This window comes from Letharia columbiana (assembly GCF_014066305.1).
Source record: "Letharia columbiana isolate WasteWater2 chromosome Unknown Sc0000043_s0, whole genome shotgun sequence".
NCBI classification, from domain to species: Eukaryota; Fungi; Ascomycota; class Lecanoromycetes; order Lecanorales; family Parmeliaceae; genus Letharia; species Letharia columbiana.
The window spans coordinates 537-18852 of NW_023501087.1; the positions used below are offsets into that span (position 1 = coordinate 537).

At 40.7% G+C, this 18316-nt stretch overlaps 6 protein-coding genes across 6 annotated transcripts; 3 read left to right on the top strand and 3 right to left on the bottom strand.

The window, feature by feature from the left end:
• Positions 1–249: 249 nt before the first annotated feature.
• On the top strand, positions 250–1175 carry HO173_009735 (uncharacterized protein; the record flags this gene model as incomplete). The annotated part of the gene is made up of 2 exons (XM_037311623.1): positions 250–726; positions 789–1175. 2 exons carry the CDS (start codon positions 250–252, stop codon positions 1173–1175), a joined length of 864 nt encoding a protein of 287 aa, XP_037161329.1.
• A 443-nt stretch (positions 1176–1618) lies between these two features.
• Positions 1619–3244, bottom strand: HO173_009736 (uncharacterized protein; the record flags this gene model as incomplete). The annotated part of the gene is made up of 1 exon (XM_037311624.1): positions 1619–3244. One exon carries the CDS (start codon positions 3242–3244, stop codon positions 1619–1621), a length of 1626 nt encoding a protein of 541 aa, XP_037161330.1.
• A 550-nt stretch (positions 3245–3794) lies between these two features.
• On the bottom strand, positions 3795–4079 carry HO173_009737 (uncharacterized protein; the record flags this gene model as incomplete). The annotated part of the gene is made up of 1 exon (XM_037311625.1): positions 3795–4079. The coding sequence occupies one exon, from the start codon at positions 4077–4079 to the stop codon at positions 3795–3797; it is 285 nt and encodes a 94-aa protein (XP_037161331.1).
• Positions 4080–6501: 2422 nt separating this feature from the next.
• Positions 6502–6900, top strand: HO173_009738 (uncharacterized protein; the record flags this gene model as incomplete). Its single annotated transcript, XM_037311626.1, has 1 exon — positions 6502–6900. One exon carries the CDS (start codon positions 6502–6504, stop codon positions 6898–6900), a length of 399 nt encoding a protein of 132 aa, XP_037161332.1.
• A 677-nt stretch (positions 6901–7577) lies between these two features.
• On the top strand, positions 7578–8165 carry HO173_009739 (uncharacterized protein; the record flags this gene model as incomplete). The annotated part of the gene is made up of 1 exon (XM_037311627.1): positions 7578–8165. One exon carries the CDS (start codon positions 7578–7580, stop codon positions 8163–8165), a length of 588 nt encoding a protein of 195 aa, XP_037161333.1.
• Positions 8166–8365: 200 nt separating this feature from the next.
• On the bottom strand, positions 8366–9139 carry HO173_009740 (uncharacterized protein; the record flags this gene model as incomplete). The annotated part of the gene is made up of 2 exons (XM_037311628.1): positions 8366–8957; positions 9012–9139. 2 exons carry the CDS (start codon positions 9137–9139, stop codon positions 8366–8368), a joined length of 720 nt encoding a protein of 239 aa, XP_037161334.1.
• Positions 9140–18316: the final 9177 nt, after the last annotated feature.

Genomic DNA, 18316 nt, shown 5'->3' on the forward strand with positions numbered 1-18316 from the left:
CATGGCTGAATGATCGATTCAATCATGCAGGGACGGAGAAGCTACCTTATCTTATCTTCCGAAGCAGCGTTATCTTAGCGCTTGATCTAAAGTCAATGACGAGCAGTTGCATGCAGGGAACCGCAAAAACATCCAACTCGCCTGAATGCTTGCATCGAATCTCAACAGTGCCGATCGAAGCATTCTCCCTTCCAACCATGAAGACCCAGACGATGATCCCTTGACCACACCCCCCTCACCGGCGCAACGATGCGGGACCCCATCCCGGCTCCCCGCTCCCTCATCCAGTTCACCAACCCCTTAGCGCGGACACTCTCCCTCCGCACCCTCCCCCTGCACGCCCACGAGATCCTGCCCGCCTTCACCATCTACGCCTTCCTGGACGGCTACCTCTTGCCCCTCGCCTCGCGCCGCCTCTGCCCCGGAACCTACCCCGGCCTCGACCCGCGCACCCGGGTCAACTGGAACGCCCGCGTCGTTTCGCTCCTCCAGTCAAGCTGCGTGAACGCGGCCGCGCTGGCCGTGATCCACTTCGACCGGGAGCGCTGGGCGATGGGACCCCGGGAGAGGGTCTGGGGCTACACGGGCGCGAGCGGTATGGTCCAGGGGTTCGCGGCCGGGTACTTCCTGTGGGATGTGGCAACCAGCGCGGCGGACCTGGACGTGCACGGGCCGGGGGCGCTGATGCATGCGGGGAGCGCGTTGGCGGTGTCGTTGTTGGGATTCGTGAGTGCTGAAACTGGTCGGAGGGTGGGAAGCGAGGAGGGGTGAGGCTGACTGGCGCCCAGCGGCCGTTTTGCAACTATTACGGCCTGAACTTCATCCTCTATGAGTTGTCCACGCCTTTTCTCAATGTTCACTGGTTCATGGATAAGCTCGGCATGACTGGATCCACGGCACAGCTCGTCAATGGGATCGCGCTCGTCACGACTTTCGGGGCTAGTCGCTTGGTCTGGGGCACCTATCAGAGCGTTAGGATGTATCAGGACATCTGGACTGCCTTCGAGACGCCTGGAGGCTTGCCGGTACCGCCTTGGCTCGCGGTGGCGTATGTCGTCAGCAATACGACGCTGAGCGTCTTGAACTTCTATTGGTTCGGGAGAATGATTACGACCTTGAGAAAGCGATTCGAGAAGCCGAGCAAGGAAGATGATGAGATCGATACTAAGAAATGATGGCATGAGCGTAGTTGCTTTATAGCATGTATAGACTCTGCTTAATTCGCACATAGACCGGTGGTGGAGAGAAGCAAGTCCATGCCGAATTGATCCTCGCTATAATGACTGTTAAAGTCGGCTACTACGTTTTTACAGGCCAATTACCCCCCCCCCCCCAAAAAGTTACAGCCTGAGGTATTGGGTTCCTATATTCATCCTTACACCGATTTGCAGCTGCGTTTTTCAGAAAACGGTCATTCACGAATAAGAAGTAAGCATTACACCGTGGGAGAGTCTGCTCGTCCGTGTGAACTTATCGATGTTTCGAGGATCGATCCCGTTTCAACTCTCCATGATTATGTCTTCTCCTCAACCATGCGACCTGCCAAATTCATACACGAGATCCAAAACGGTGAAAACATGTTTTTGAATTACTTCTTGACCGTAAGAGCACCACCACCTCATCCCGCATCACTCACACCCACTCCCGGCCTATGCCCAGACACCAATCCATCCCCCACGATGCCCCTCCCATCCCTGAAAATCTCAAACAGCAACCACCTACTCCTCGCCTTCTTCCCCGTGCACAGAAACTCAAAAAGCCCCTTCAACACATCGTTCAAGTCTTGCCACGTAACAATCTGCTCGGATTTCGCGACGACCCGCACCCAGACGCTGGAGCCTGCATGACTGTACTGGAAACGGCCGTTGTTGATCGGAAGGTTCGCGTAAGTGCCGTGAGCGCTGAGAACTTCGTTACGGGCGCCGCTGAGGGTGCTGGCGACGTCCCAGAGGGGGAGGGGGTTTCCGAGGCTGTTGACGAGGAGAGTGATGGGGGTGCCAGGGACGGGGAGAACCACAGCCCAGGTGTGGGTCGGGTTCGGCAGGGAGGTCCTCGCGTGCGGCGGGCTGTTCAAAGTGGCGTTCGCGTAGCGAAGCTGAGGGAAAGTCCTTTTGACAGCAGAGGCCGCGATATGGGACGGGATTGCAGGAAGGATGGTTGTGGGATCATACTGCAAGGACCCGTGGCCGTGTGGTCGCTCGAAGGGATAGATTTCGAATTCAAACTCACACGCCAACAGATGATGCGCACCGATCAAATCGCGGCTGATGTCATGGAGGATTTGGTCCAGGAGGAGCCAAGAGATGGCGTTGTCGGCATAGGCCTTGATACCGATTGAGACATCGCCGCCGCACGCACGATACTGGAACAAGCCGTCAGGGAGACCATCGTGTGGATGAAGTTGGACGTTAGTACGTATGCTCTGTCGTGCGAGTCTCAAGCACATGGATATTGTGGATTCGGGAATGGTTGGGCCGAAGAAATGGTACGAGAAGACAATGCTTCTCTCGTCCGGGATATGTGAGAGCATGGAACCATTCCAGTTGGTCAGCGCCGGCTTCGAGATGCTCAACATCGGTAGCTGCTCGGAAGTCTCGTTGACAGCTCGTTTTACAACATCATTGCTTTGAAGACCTGTATACCACAGCGATCCGTGGCCTACCCTGCCCTTACTCTGAACGTCAATCTGAAACCGCATTTCGCACAGCGTCCCGAGTTGTGACATGAAGTACTGTATACCCAAGAGAAGCTGCTCCAACAAAGACCAAGTTACTTGCTTTGCACCATACTGGTGAATATTAATCTCCAACTTATCGCGACGCTGCCGGAAAAAGCCGTGCGTGATAGACTCTGTCGGACGGAGACCCACATTCGTCGCAATCTCATCGATGGCGAGTTTCACGGCCTCAACCATGGTTATAAAGCTGAGTGGGCGGCCAGGAAATGTGAACGTCAAATTGATCAGTGTGTCAGGAACATGGAAGTGGAGGCTGACTGTAGAATTCTCGGGAAGAGACAGTGAGTAGTTTGCATTTGACAATTCAAGAGCAATAGAGTTGCTGGGTAGTGAGGATAGCGTCGGTGAGGGGTTTGATGCCGGATCGGATGACAGCACAGAAATAACGATGTGTTGGTTCACAGTCCTGTTGGCGGCTGGTAACGACACCGCAAGCAAGACCGGTCTTGCGGTTGGAGCGCTGAGGCATTGTGGGAGGATCGAAACAAGCGCCCACACCCTACGCATCGTGGCTTTAGAGCCCGGGGGCAACTTTCAAGGTTTCACGCTTTGATGAATTGTGAGATAGACAGAATCCTGTTTTGCCCGACCATCTTCCAAGAAAAAGGTTCAATGGCACGAGACTGCGAGACGGGAAGCCATAGTGCTCCATCGCGTAGTACGTTATCTTTGGGTGGCGACTTGCGATGGTCGGAAGCCGGGCCATATCCGCTATCAGGGAAGCTCACAGAGTCTAGCTGGCTGCCATATCTGTTTGTGCGGGGGTTTGATTCACAAATGATAAGCATCTCGCACATCTTCTTGAGGAGCAAGTGAAATCTGGTCGACTTTAGATGAGCTTGAAGTGTCAGGGGGCATGTCAAGACCTCACACTAGATCCTAACATTTTACACTTTCAACCGCCTATAAAGATGCATTCACCATCTCGTCTGGTGTCAAATGCTGGTAAATTCCGCACTCGCAGCGAACTCGGTTATACTTCCACTTGTCCATGTTTGGGCAACGGACACGCTGGCAGATCTTTGTGTAAACCTTCTTCTTTTCTAGAGTGTTTTTATCAGCCATGCTGGCTACTTGAATCGTGTACTTCGGAATCTGAGCCGTGATTGTCTCCCTCCAGCAGGTCTTTTATATCCTCCATGTGCTTCGCCCCAAAGGCTACGACGACATCGCGAAGGCCGCGATCACTATCTGGAGTAGTCGCGTATGTGGTACTTGCGACCCCGAGTACAGCTGTGAACTCGTCGCCTTTTCCTTCTTTGCCCTTCATGGCTGGTTCGAACCTCTTCAAAGCCTCTTTCTCAAGGTTCTTGATGTCGTACTGGTAGCCCAATGCATACATTTGGACATGAGTGTGGAGCTCAGAGATAAAGGAGGTTTCTGTGCCTGCTGCAAAGTTTGACTGGCTTGCAGAGTAGTTGTAGGTGTAGAGGTGTTGTATGATTCGCCAAACTAGGAACGGGTCATTATCCTTGAGCTCGATACGCTTGGTAATCCCTTCCCGTCCAAAGCCTTAGTTGCGCTGTCATTTGGGAGCTTAAACTGTTGAAATAAGCCACCTGTAAGAACAACCATCTAACTTGCATCGGATACAAATACTGGCCCAGGGGGGTCCGGAGATAGAATAATTGATGCAACCTACACATCACATACCTGATTTTTGACATAAACGCAACCATGCCTGGAAAGGCCCATTGCACATGGTACCCAAGACTTTTGACCCAAGCTGAAGAGCGAAGCTGTGCACCTTTCTGGTCATATCCCCGTAGACTGTAGTCACGTCCGCGCCTTCGGTGGTCTTATAGAGGCTGTGAGAACATGAGAGACGGATTTAGATTAGAGACTCACAGTAGGATTGGTCTCCCCATCGGAGCTCAATTAGGCGACTACTCAAAACGATTGTGTTCGATCCTGCCATTGTTTGCTTTACAGACGCGTCGATCAAGAGTCTAGCGGGAACAACTATTTGGAGGGACTCGGTCCAGGACCGACCGGAGCGTCAGGAGAGTGTCGATGCAAATGAAGAACATGGTTGAGTTTTCACTGTGAATCTAGGCGTGGATTTGAAGTTAAGGCGAACGTGAATATGAAAGTGAATAATTAATGAGGCGAGCAAGCTTAGGCAGAATAAGTGTTTGCAGGTCATGTGATATATAAGCATCAACGCGTTTGACAAAAGGTGAAGAAGGGCCAAATGATCGGACTTACAGCGTAGCCTTTCAGTCAGATAACCCTGGGCTTGAAAATCTTTGGGGAAGTTTGATGAACCTTGACCAAGCCCAGAGCTCGTTTTCAAGAGATCCGTTGAGGCTCAGTTGAATAGCCGCGTGTATGATGGGCTCTGAGTTAAATGATGCAGTGCCTTTGCCGTTGAGCCGTTGTCGCTATATTGCCTCGATGGCAGAATCGTTCCTAATTTAAACTCTGCCTCGGCTTCCATTCGATTCCACCGTAAGCTCATTACCTTCTTCTTGAAATCATATTTATACCGGAATTCGCGAGCAGAAAAAGCGGAACGGCTAATGCAGGTTTCAATTGTAGTTTCAAGAATGTGGCCCTGAATGGAACCGGTGTCAGTCTATAGAGCCTGTCTCACCGTTCGTCTGTGACAGGTTGCACCTTCCCCTCACGCCACCTTCTCAGTCAACGCATTCTGGAATCAAATGAGGCAGGCCAAAGCAACCGAAGGAGACTCAGGAAGGAGGGCAGGTCTTGTCAGTTATGGCGTAGAGGAGCTTGGAAGGGTTGGTGGTCTATGTTCTTGACGTAACATACGAGCCCGTCAAGCGTGGCAAAGAGGCCGCCATTTTGGTGGACGCAGAGCTCAGGGTGAGGGTAGCAGAGGGCAAAGTAGATTGGGCAGTGAATTGAAGCATACTAATAATCATTTGCGCGTATACGAAAGTATAGGTCGGCCAAGTACGTGAAGAGGAACGCTGAACGATGTCCTTATGCCCAGCGATAGCGAGTGATAGAAAAAGCGCCACGCGGTCGGTGGAAAGACCCATGATCTGAAAGTGGAGAGCCATCGTAATAGACAAGCAGCTAGTCGTGGTATTGTCCTCCATTTCTGCCCAGGTCGGCATCTGCCCAGTGCAAATGTTACTGTACCTTCTAAACCTCGTCTCAAGTGTCCAGCCTAATCTGGATTGACACTCAGTGGGGCGGAATCCCTGAAAACTCAGTGAAAAGCCCGGCGGCAGCGCTTATCGCGCTTAAAGCTAGAATCTCAAGCATTGGCGGAAGTCCAAAATCCTTTCTTATCGGTCATCAACGCAGTCAAGCTTGGAAGAAATCCAGCGTACCCACTAGCGGCGGACAAGATGTACACATTGTCTGGTCGCACGATGCCCGATCCTAACATACGAGTACGGCCGTATTTCTTCTCTACTAGCATGACATCAGTGATGAGGTTCTCTATATCAATTCGCCATGCCATCGTCTTAAATCCATGTTGCACGAAATACTCTCACTTGGAATGAATCGTCTTATCTCTTTTAACACGAATCCCCTGTCGCATAGCTAATCGCTTGTGCTGAGATATCCCCAAAAGAATGGCGAAATCAAACGCCGATTTGGTTTAGATCAATGCCTTCCATTTGCCATAATCTGTTACTATATAAACCTTATGATGCAAGCCTCGTTTGTTTTGCCTCTTCCTTCTACTCTTCTCAATACACTTGACGCTTATGCATGCAGCTACCGTTAGAAACCCAACTCCCATCAACCTCGATAATTCTGCAAAAACGCACTCCTAAATCGCAATGCTCTTCAAGGCGACCAATCCAGAACTCAGCGCAGTGCGGACCTTCAATGACCCTAGACGCCACGCAGTGTCGTATCTGCTGGTCCATGTCCATGCCATGGTCTCCCTGGCGTTAGGAAGCTTCAATGGTAGTATGCCAGGATTGAGCTTCATGGCCAAAAGCAACCCCAACGTTGGGATCACAATTTCAGGCGATGAGCTTGGGGAGACTATACCTGCTGCCAGCGACGCCATCACCGACCTCACGCACGAAATTGGCACGCACCCAACGGAGATCGACATAGCGATCGCCGGGAACTTAGTTTTTACATCCGGTTCGGCGGAGCACAAGTCGAATACCGCGCGGTACATATTTTCAGCGTTCAGTCTCTCGCTGATGGTGGGTTTTTCGGAGTGAGGACGTAAGTGTGGCTTCATCGAGGTTGACATGCACTTTGCGGAACAGGTAAGTATACTGAGAAGGACTCTGGGCATTAGTTCTCTCCTTGTGAGCGGCGCGACGAGTTGAGACAAGGCGAGGAGATGTCTGACTGAGGAGAAGATGAGTATGTAACGCGACGACGACGGCTGTGCATCTCCTTTTTGCGGCAGTTTGCATGATTGCAATCCTAAAATCGCGCACTAGGTTGGGAGATCACTCGCTGGCGTATGTTGATGCCATTGCCAGCAAAGGATACTCATTCACGCCGGATTTCTCCGTCTTTTCAGGGAAGGGCTTCGCATGACGCATCAGAATCCCCCCGTTCCCCCAAAAAACAGCACGGCGCGCCTTCCTTCATAGACCAAAAGCTATACACTTCGGCAGCTTTCTCCCATATGGCTGTACGATCGCGATATTTCATCGCACTTTGTTCGCGCTCGAAAGAGCTATGCGACAGTTTAGCGAGCGCATTCGGAAACGGAAACGGAAACGGAAGTATCCTCTCGTTAAAAAAAGCGCAAGTGCGGTTGTTGCGCATCCAATTTTCCCGAACACCGATGGAACAAACCTCTACTCGAAGCATTCCACCTTTCTTTACTTCTTTCTTCCTTCAATCCCCATCTCTGCTTCTCCAAAGGAAGAAATCAACAACCATGCATCTCCCCCTCCCCTCCCTCACCCTCTCCCTCACCCTCCTCATCCTGACCCCACCCTCCCTCCCCCTCACCCTCCCACCCCCTCCCACCCTCACCAACACGACCCTAACCGGAGCCCCCATAATCGGCCAGCCCGTCTGCCGGCGCCAGCCGGGCGGCTTCACCCTCGTCGTCTGCGCGCGCCTGCTCACGGGCCTCCGGACCCTGCCCGACTACAGGAAGCGAGAGATCTGGTCCGAATACGCGACGGGCGCGCACCGGCTGCCCGTGGTGTTCGTCCAGACGGACGCCGCGACGGGGCGGACGTGCCACCTGAGCATGGACCTGTACGGGCCGGGCGTGCCGGCCACGGCGTCGGAGACGTTCTCGCTCGAGGGGGCGCAGGGGGATCTGAACGGGATCTACTTTGGTTGCTTGAAGAAGTACGGCACGGCCGGGTTCGCGAGGATCGGGCTGCACGGGAACGTTGCGGCGTTGTTGGGGCCGCCGTTGGGGGAGGGATCGGAGGAGGGAGGGTTGGCGGCGTTAAGGAATGGGACGAGGGGTGCGAGGGTGATGGATATGACGGAGGTTGGTGAGAGCTAGCGTTTAGAAGGGTGTTCGTCGAAGTGTTTCTGTGAGATTTGAAAGTAGGTGGCACAATTGTTCTATGTTCCTATTGTCATACATCAGGCGTACACTGTGTTGTACAAAGCACATCTCGCAATACCATGACATTAGAGTTAACCAAAAGGCAAGGGAATAATACGCCCACCAACACCATGTCGATTCATACAATTTGCCCGTCATTTCTGCTGCTTGAGTCCAAAGTATATTGCCACAGCCAACCCAACGATAGCAAATATTGGACTGATGACCGTAGCAATCTTTGCCCACTTACTCAGCCCGCTCTTGTTGACAGGAGCCCCTGGTTGGGGCGAGGCGGTCGAGCCCTGACACGAAAGGGGCCTATATTGTTGCTTCGGGTACTTGTGCGCCTGGTGGATTTTCCAGGCCATGAATAGAAACCACAGGAACACTAGACCACCGACCAGAGCAACAACCGCCCCAACGATCACTACTGTTCTCGTTGTTGTACTTGAGAAGGTTGATGATGTGGCTGTTTGCGATGGAAGTGGTGCCACTGGGGTTGTGGAGGTATCTGAAACGGGGCGGGTAGTGACGCCCGCCAGAAGATCGGTGGTTGAATGAGGCAGCGATGTGGTTGTAGCGGTAGCAGAAGCTGGAGTTTGAGCCGCAGCAGGCGTCGACGGGCTCGCAAACCCGGCCTCCGCTGAGAAGAAGGCGGTGTAGGTGAAAGGTAGGAGGCCACAGCCAAGAAAGACAGTTTCACCAGCGTTAAAAAGATATTGCCCAACGTCAGGTGTCGCAGATGGACTTTTCCATTAGTCCATACGTTCAGCTTTAAAACCAGCATTTTGTAGGGCTTACCAACACGCTGCTCCAGGGCCACATCCTTCCTCAGAAGGCCAATACCCGTATCCGTATATTGTCGTGACGGGGTCATTATCAATACCAGAACAGTACCCTACAGCAGGTGACGAGTCTGTTGCCACCATGCATGGTGTGCCGACGGGACAGGAGATAGTGCTGACTTTGTACCTCTCAGCCTTGCGATTGGACGAAGAGGGCGCCCAGGAGCATACTTAGACCACCGAGCGAGTAGTAGCCGCAAATGTTCTCGGCAGCCTTGCGTTTAGCAACTTGCGGCGCAGGTGTAATGAAAGGGGGTAGGACAAGAGTGGACGCGCACGACGAAAACAGCGCAATGGGCAATAGAAAACGCATGTTTTTCTTCAATTCCCAGCTGTATAGCAACGAGGAAGCGCGAGCTAGAACAAAATTGAAAAAGGAAGATTTAGGGAAGATTTGGGGGGAGAGCGCGGGTTTTAAGAAGAGGCTGGGACTAGAAGGAGATGCTGTTGATAACCCGTGACTTGTTCTGTGCATTGGGACGAGGCTGAAGATATCTACAGCGGATGAGGAAATGTAAGCGTTCCGTTTTTGGAAATGTAAGCCAGCAGGATGCATGAAGGCGTTCACTTGGCATTGATGTACCCCTGATCAATCAATCCTTGGGGCCAATGGCAGGATTCACGCAAGATGGGTAGCGACAGACAATGGCGGCACGGGTGTCTCGTCGAGGAATGGCATGCGTTTTTGGACAGACCTCGTCTATTGTAGAAGTTTTAAGAAAGCAGCTTACCATTTACGCAGGTCACTGTGGCTTTGCCAATCGGCCTAGGTCAGCATACTCTCAGGAGTCAACAAGTATCGGAGGACCATCCGCTGCCCTCATACAGCAGTGTGCGGGTATATTCTAGCATTAGGCGAACCCGAGGTGGCAGCTGGATCGCTTTCATATTGATTGCCTTAGGGACCTGCGTCTGAGCAGTGGCTGACTTCAACTAACGCTTGGCTGCTGTGTCTTCAAGCCCAGCTCTTAGAGACTACTTCGTTCCATGGAGCCTGGAGGATAGCTTAGTATTACTGTACGTTATTGGTGGTGTAGGAGTAATATTCGATCTTGATTGATTGATTGATTGATTACATCATACTACCCTGAAGTCTTACCCTAGTAGCCGACTATGCGAGTTACGTAATCTATCTAATCCTTTCGGCCAATCATATAATCTTAAATAAATAAGACTATATAAGTTATCGTTATAATTCTATATCTTACTATCCTTAATTCTTAAAAAGAGGTATATTCTATATCGCTAAGACCCTTTTATCTTAATCGTATTCTTCTTTTTAACCGCCTACTCTAGTAAATTCTTATTATTAATCTTTATTAAGGGCTTAATATTATTTAATAAGTTTAATACTTCTTATAAAGTCCGTCGTTATAGAGGCGTAGTGTAACTTTATTAGCATATTCTTATAAGTAATAACCCTCTCTTTTATCTTCCTTCTTTCTTTAGCTTATTATATTCCTCGCTTCTTATTAAATAATCTATATTTATAAAGAATATATTAAGTCGTCTACTTCGCTTTATACTTATATTCTTTATTCTCTATATTCGATATCTATCGATTATAAAGAAAGGCCTTAAGACCTATTTTCTTAATTCTTATTTACGTTATTAGCGATATCTTAGCGCGCTTAACTCTTAAATATAAAAGTTATATTTATTTTAACGATGTTAATTAGATTCTTCTAAGAATACCACCTCGCTTCTTATTAATCTATTCGATAATTTATTATTCTATTACGTAATCTCTAATAGCTATCTTAATTATTAATATTATTCTTATTTATATAATTAATAATTAAGCTATTTTATTAATATTTACCTCTACTCTTTTATTATAAATTACTCGCTCTCGCTAATTAGTAATCTTCTTCGTCTCTCTATTTATCTATTTATTATTATCGATATTAATATATATCGAAATCTAATATAATTCTATTACTATCTCGAGATATCTTAGCGAATTAATAATCTATACTACTTATATTATATAGATCTATCTTAAATACTTACTCGAGTCTTCGATAGTTTAAATTAATACTTAATTATTCGTATTTACTATAATTTTACTAAGTTATAACCTTATTTAATATATAACTATTATAATTAAAGCTTAAAGAATATTATATAATTTCGTTAAGTATATTATATATTAGTCGCTTAAGTCTAAATAGATATTAAAAGTAGAATTAATATCTAATAATATAGCTAAAACTCTCATCTTTTTATTAATCTCGCTATTGTCTATATATATTATTATATAACTTTTATTAATCGATCTTTTAATTAATTCTTTAGCGGCTTTTTTAGTCTTATAAATTATTATTTTAAAAGACTCTTAATTAAAAGCGACGCTAAAAGAGCGTAATTTCTTAATCTTATTAATATCGCTATATTATTCTTTAAATCTATTAATATATCGCTTTAGTAAACTTAATTTCCTATTCTTTTTAGATTTTCTTTTAAACTTTTATTACTCGAATTATAACTTAATAATCTCGCTATATATTAAACTAGTAGCGATTTATAAAATAGCTTTCGAGATAATCTTATCTAGCTATTATTTAACTAATAGAAAATACGCTTTTATATCGAATACTAAAATAAATATAGCCTTAAATACTTTAATTATCTTTCTCTCTATCTAAGATTAAATCCTTTATAACGATAAGAGATAAGTTTTATTATAATTAATAATATCTTCGGGCTAATATTATATTAAGTAGTAATACGTTATTTATAGAATAATTATCATCTAATAGAGCTATCTTATACTCTTATAATTATTATCTTATATTAATTTAATAATTCTCGCTAATATATTAATACTTTTAATAGTTTTAGATTAAATCTTCTTATTATAATAACTTTATAGAAGTTTAAAATTAAAATTTCGACTTCTAGATAGCGAATAAAGCGTCTCGCCTTAATATATTATCTCTTATTAAATTATAGAAAATAATCTAAGCTAAATCTCTATTTTCTATTAAAATATAGTAATTAATATTTATTAAGATTAAACTTCAATTTATATCGTAACGCCTACTTTATATAAACTTCGTTATAGATTTTATAAAAAGCGTTATAATTTTCCTCGATAGAGTCTTCTATTATTAAAAGATCTATATCATCTATAAAGTCGATAACTATCGTTTCTAAGTCGACGCGATTATTATATTTATTAATAAGATCTAAATTATAGAAGAGATAAAGTATAAGCGATAACGATAATTCTTAAGAAATTTTAATTACTATAGAAGTCTTTAATATAAAGTATTCGCTTATTTTTAATATTATTATTCTATTAAATAAGAACGATTCTATCTAATTAACTACTCTTATATTAATTTTTCGCTTTCGAAGATTATAAAGTAGTCGAGAATAAGAGACTTTATTATATATATCTAAAATGTCTAGTAATAATATCGTAATTACTTTATTAGAGTTTTAGATCTAATATATTCTTTCTAGAAGATAGTAAATATTATATTTATATAATCGCAATCTACGGCCTCTTATATATATAACTAGTAGAAGTCTATATATTTTCGCAAGATATACTATTCTTCTAGTAAGAATAAATTTTATTACCTTTTCTATAATATTAAGTAAAGCTATTAATCGATATCCTTTAAAAATCGAATAGTTCTTATTCGACTTTAGAAGAATAATTATTATTAATATTCTAAAGTACTCTAAGTAGTAGTTATTTATTATATATATATTAAATATTCTATATAGATAAGAAAGTAACGACTTTAGAATCTTTTTAAGAATTAGATTAAGAATCGCGTTTTTCTCTAAGGCTCTCTTCAACGATACTTACGTTATAGCCTTTCTTATCTTATTTATAATAATTATACTTATTAGATAGACTTATAAATACGCTATATCGACGTTAATATTATTTAACTTTATCTATATCGATAATAAAAAGAACGTTCTTATAAGAAGATCTATCTTCGAGTCTAATTCGTTATATTCTTATACTAATCGAAAAGATATAGTTACTGGCCGGAAAGGTATGGTATGGTATGGGATATTGACCTGCCATACCATACTCTGGCATGGTACGGGTTATTGAGATTTGCATGATCCCATACCTGGTATGGTATGGGATCTTGGCGGTATATCCCACGGTATGGTATATCTGTGGTATCATACCATGGAATGGTATATGTATGGGATATCCCGACTGGGATTTCTATATTTAGAAGTATAAGTAGCTATTCTGATCATCATTCTGGCCAACCATGGCTCCCTATCATCTACCTGACTGCCACTACCATGACTCCACTACCATGCCTACCATCGAAATATGGCCCCCGCGCATCCCAGCCACCATGTTTTCCAGCTACCTAATTTTGTACTATATTTAGAACCTGGCCCCGGAGAGGTTCTGGAGAATTGATCGTCCGTTCTACACATCACATACCTGACATTCTAACAGCTACCACTACCATGGCTATCACTATCATGGCTATCACTATTTATTATTAAAATAGCCTACTATCATATGGTAGCCATGTAGTGGTGTTTGGGGCGGCCATTGGTAGGGGCGGCCATGGTAGGGGCGGCCAGTAAGGGGCAGCCATGGTAGTGGCAGTCATGGTAGATGATAGTGGTAGCTATGATACCGTGGGATATACCGCCAAGATCCCGAACCCATACCAGAAAAATGGTATGGTATCCGACCCTACCCATACCATACCCGGGTATGGTGTGGTATCACTTGGTATGGAATATCCCATGGGATATACCATACCTTTCCGGCCAGTAGATATAGTATATCTTATAAAATATTTCATATTAAGTAATATTATACTATACTCGAGTATAGTATAAGTAGGGTCGAATATTATACTATTTTTCTAATATAGATTCGAGATCTTAACGGGATATTCTACGGTATAATATATCTATAGAATCATATCATGATATGAAATATATATGAGATATTCTAGTTGAGATTTCTATATTTAGAAGTATAAGTAGCTATTCTAGTTATTATTCTAGTTAATTATAGCTATTACTATTATAACTATTACTATTATAGCTACTACTTACTATTATAACTATTACTTACTATTATAGCTATTACTATCGTAGCTATTACTACTATAGCTACTATATAATAATAGACTATTTTAATAATAAATAGTAGTAGCTATAATAGTAGTAGCTATAATAGAGTTATAATAGTAATAGTTATAATAGATAGATATAATAGTAGTAGTTATAATAGTAGTAGCTATAATAGTAGTAACTATAATAGTAATAGTTATAGTAATAATAGTTATAATAGTAGTAGCTATAATTAACTAGAATAATAACTAGAATAGCTACTTATACTTCTAAATATAGAAATCCCAGTTAAGATATCTTATATATATTTCATATTATAATATAATATTACAGATATATTATACCGTAGAATATCTCGTTAAGATTTCATATTATATTAGATATGAAATTATATAAATCTTAATAACTTATACTATACTAGAGTATAATATAATAGATTAATATTCTATACCATATCATACCTTTCCGACTAGTATATTCTTATTTATCTTTATTAAATAGTAAAGAGAGATACATCTATATTATAAGTTATTTTCTAATTTACTTAGTCTTTTTCTATATTATTTATAATAACTTATACGCTTTTACTATAAACTCTCTAAACGCCTTTCTAATAGTTCTCTTAATTAGATTATTTTTAAAGTTCTTAATAACTTTATACTTATTCTATACTTTCTTTAAAAATATTATTCTCTAGCTTCTTTTTAGTAATTTATAACGCTTTTATACTTTCTTATATTCTAATATAAATTTCAATCTAAATTATAGCGATAATCTAATAATCGAAGTAAACTTCTTTATAGCCGCTTAAATAGAGTTAATAATAATTACTATTTAATAATCGATACTATCGTTAATAAGATTTTTATTATTTCTCGAGGAATTAACTAGATACTCTTTCGATACTATAGCTCTAGCGAATATCTCTCTTAAAACCTCGATATCTAGTTTATTAAAGTTTCGGCGTATTATTAATACTAACTCTATTACGATTAGCTTAAACTTTATAAAAATTAGAAGATAGTTAAATTCGCTTTTAAAATTATTTTTAATATTATAATTAATAATATTTACTATTAGTATTAAAGTAGCGAATAATAGATCTATTATTATTTAATAGTTTTTTTTATATATTATTATTTCTACTAATAATACTTATTTTATAGCGAATTCTTTCGCTATAAGTATTAGTTCTTCTACTCTCTTATTAATATAAGTATTTAATTCCCTTTATATCGTATAATAAAGATTAAAGTCGCTTAATATAATCTATTCGTTATTCTTAGACTTTATAAGCGTCTTATATAATTTATTAAGTTCGTCTATTTATTAGTCGTCGAGATTATAGATATTATATATATATATATTTCTATTATTTTTAAACTTAATATTAAGAGTATAGAGGTTCGATAAGTAATATAATAAGTATTATTACTTTAATAATATTCTCTTATTAATATAGAAATATACTCGTATATTATTATAGTAGAGATAGATTAAGTTAAATCTATCCTTTAGAGAATAATATAATATATTTATATAAGTAAAGGCCTATAAATTAAATTCATGAAGTTGAATTTTTCATTTTTCTAAGTTAAATAGAGTTGGATTTTTCTAAGTTAAATGAAATTTTAGCCCTAGCCCTAAGTCAAATCGAACTCTAATCGCTTGCTGTGCGTTTTTAACCTACTTCTACTACTATAAAATTAATTTAATCTATATAATATATAGGCATATATGTGCGGAGAGAGGCGCGCTAAGGTTTAATTAGAAAGGTGTATTAAGTATAAAGGATTGATCCGTAATAATTACCCAAAAAATAGAGAAAGGCCATATTCTTATGGCAAGAAGTATCGAAATACCGGAAAGAAATGGAGACAACGTGCTAATTAGTGGTGTGAATCTCACAATATCTTCTGCCGCAGTGAAATTTTCGAATAATGAAATAGCTGTAGACATCGGATGGTCTCAATTCGTTCAAATATGCATTGGAGAGCATATGACGTGGGATCTTGGAGAGCTGAGCCGTGTTCTTGGTGCTGGGGGCCTTGTTGCCGCTTGGTTTCTCCGCAGTGTTCTCCATAGTGTTCTCCGCAGTATTTTCCGCATTTGCCTGTTGTAGTTCCTTCTCTTACTCCTTAATGTAGTGGGGATGACAGGCTAAGTTGCAGTGGTGTTCTCCGCTTGCTAAGTGATAATTTGATATGGAACCCGTGGAGAGTATATAATGTGGGATCTTGGAGAGCTGAGCCGTGTTCTTGGTGCTAGGGGCCTTATTACCGCTTGATTTCTCCGCAGTATTCTCCATAGTGTTCTCCGCAGTGTTCTCCGCATTTGCCTATTGTAATTCCTCCTCTTACTCCTTAATATAGTAAGGATAATAGACTAAATTACAGTGGTATTCTCCACTTACTAAGTAATAATTTGATGTGGAATCGTAGAGAGCATATAACGTGGGATCTTGAAGAGCTAAGCCGTGTTCTTAGTACTGAAGGCCTTATTACCGCTTGATTTCTCCGCAGTATTCTCTATAGTATTCTCCGTAGTATTCTCCGCATTTATTTATTATAGTTTCTTCTCTTACTTCTTCTCTTATAGAGTATTAGATTAAGTAACTAGCTAAGTAGCTAATTAAGTAAATAACTAATATAACGTAAGATCTTAAAGAGCTAAGCTATATTCTTAACGATAGTAGTCTTATTACCGCTTAGTTTCTTCGTAATATTCTTTATATTTACCTATTATAGTTTCTTCTCTTACTTCTTCTCTTATAGAGTATTAGATTAAATAGCTAGTTAAATAGCTAATTAAGTAGATAATTAAGTAACTAACTAATAATCTAACTAAGTAAATTATTAAATTAATAGAGTAAATAGTATTAACTAAGTAGCTAGTCGAGTATCGCTAGCTTAAGAGAAGTATATAAAAGAGAACGATAGCTATAAATTCGTTTAGACTCTTTTTAAGAGTCTTTTAACGCGTTTATAAGTAGGTAGACGCGTCTTAAAAGATAGTATCGCTAAGTTAAAAGATATTATCGCTGACTTAGAAGGAGTATATAGAAGAGGATATATTCGTTCGAGCTCTTTTTAAAGATCTTTTAACGTATTTATAAGTAGTAGTAAATAGCTATTAAACTCGCTTACGGCCTCGATTACTAGTAATAGCGAATTCGTCGAGAGATAATCTAGAGGCGTTAGTAGAGGCTACTAGTCGAAAAGATATAATATATTCTATAGAATATTTCATATTAAGTAATACTATATCGTACTCGAATATAATATAAGTAGAGTCGAATATCATTTCATTTTTCTAATATGAATTCGAAATCTTAGCGAGATATTTTACGATATAGTATATCTATGAGATTATATTATAATATAAAATATATATAAGATATCTCGACTAAGATTTCTATATTTAGAAGTATAAGTAGCTATTCTAGTTATTATTCTAGTTAATTATAGCTACTACTATTATAGCTACTACTATTATAGCTATTACTATTATAGCTATTACTATTATAACTATTACTTATTATTATAGCTATTACTATTATAGCTACTATATAATAGTAAACTATTTTAATAATAAATAGTAATAGCTATAATAGTAATAGCTATAATAGAGTTATAATAGTAATAGATATAATAATAATAAATATAATAGTAATAGCTATAATAGTAATAGCTATAATAATAGTAATTATAATAATAATAGCTATAGTAGTAATAGCTATAGTAGTAATAGCTATAATTAACTAGAATAATAATTAGAATAACTACTTATACTTTTAAAATATAGAAATCTTAGTCGAATTATTTTATATATATCTTATATTATAATATAATATTATAAATATATTATATCGTAGAATATCTCGCTAAGATTCTATACTATATTAGATATGAAATTATATAAATCTTAATAATCTATACTATATTAGAGTATAATATAATAGATTAATATTCTATATTATATTATATCTTTTCGACTAGTAATAGAGACTCTAAGAACGAGTAAAAGAAATATATATGCCTAAAGCGTTTAGTAACGTTTCCGCGAGGGGTATCGAGGATAATTATATTCATATTAGTAAATTAATAGAATTAATAGAATGATGAAAGAAAGAAGAATAATTATATAAATAGGTGGAAGGATTATTATCCGATCTCG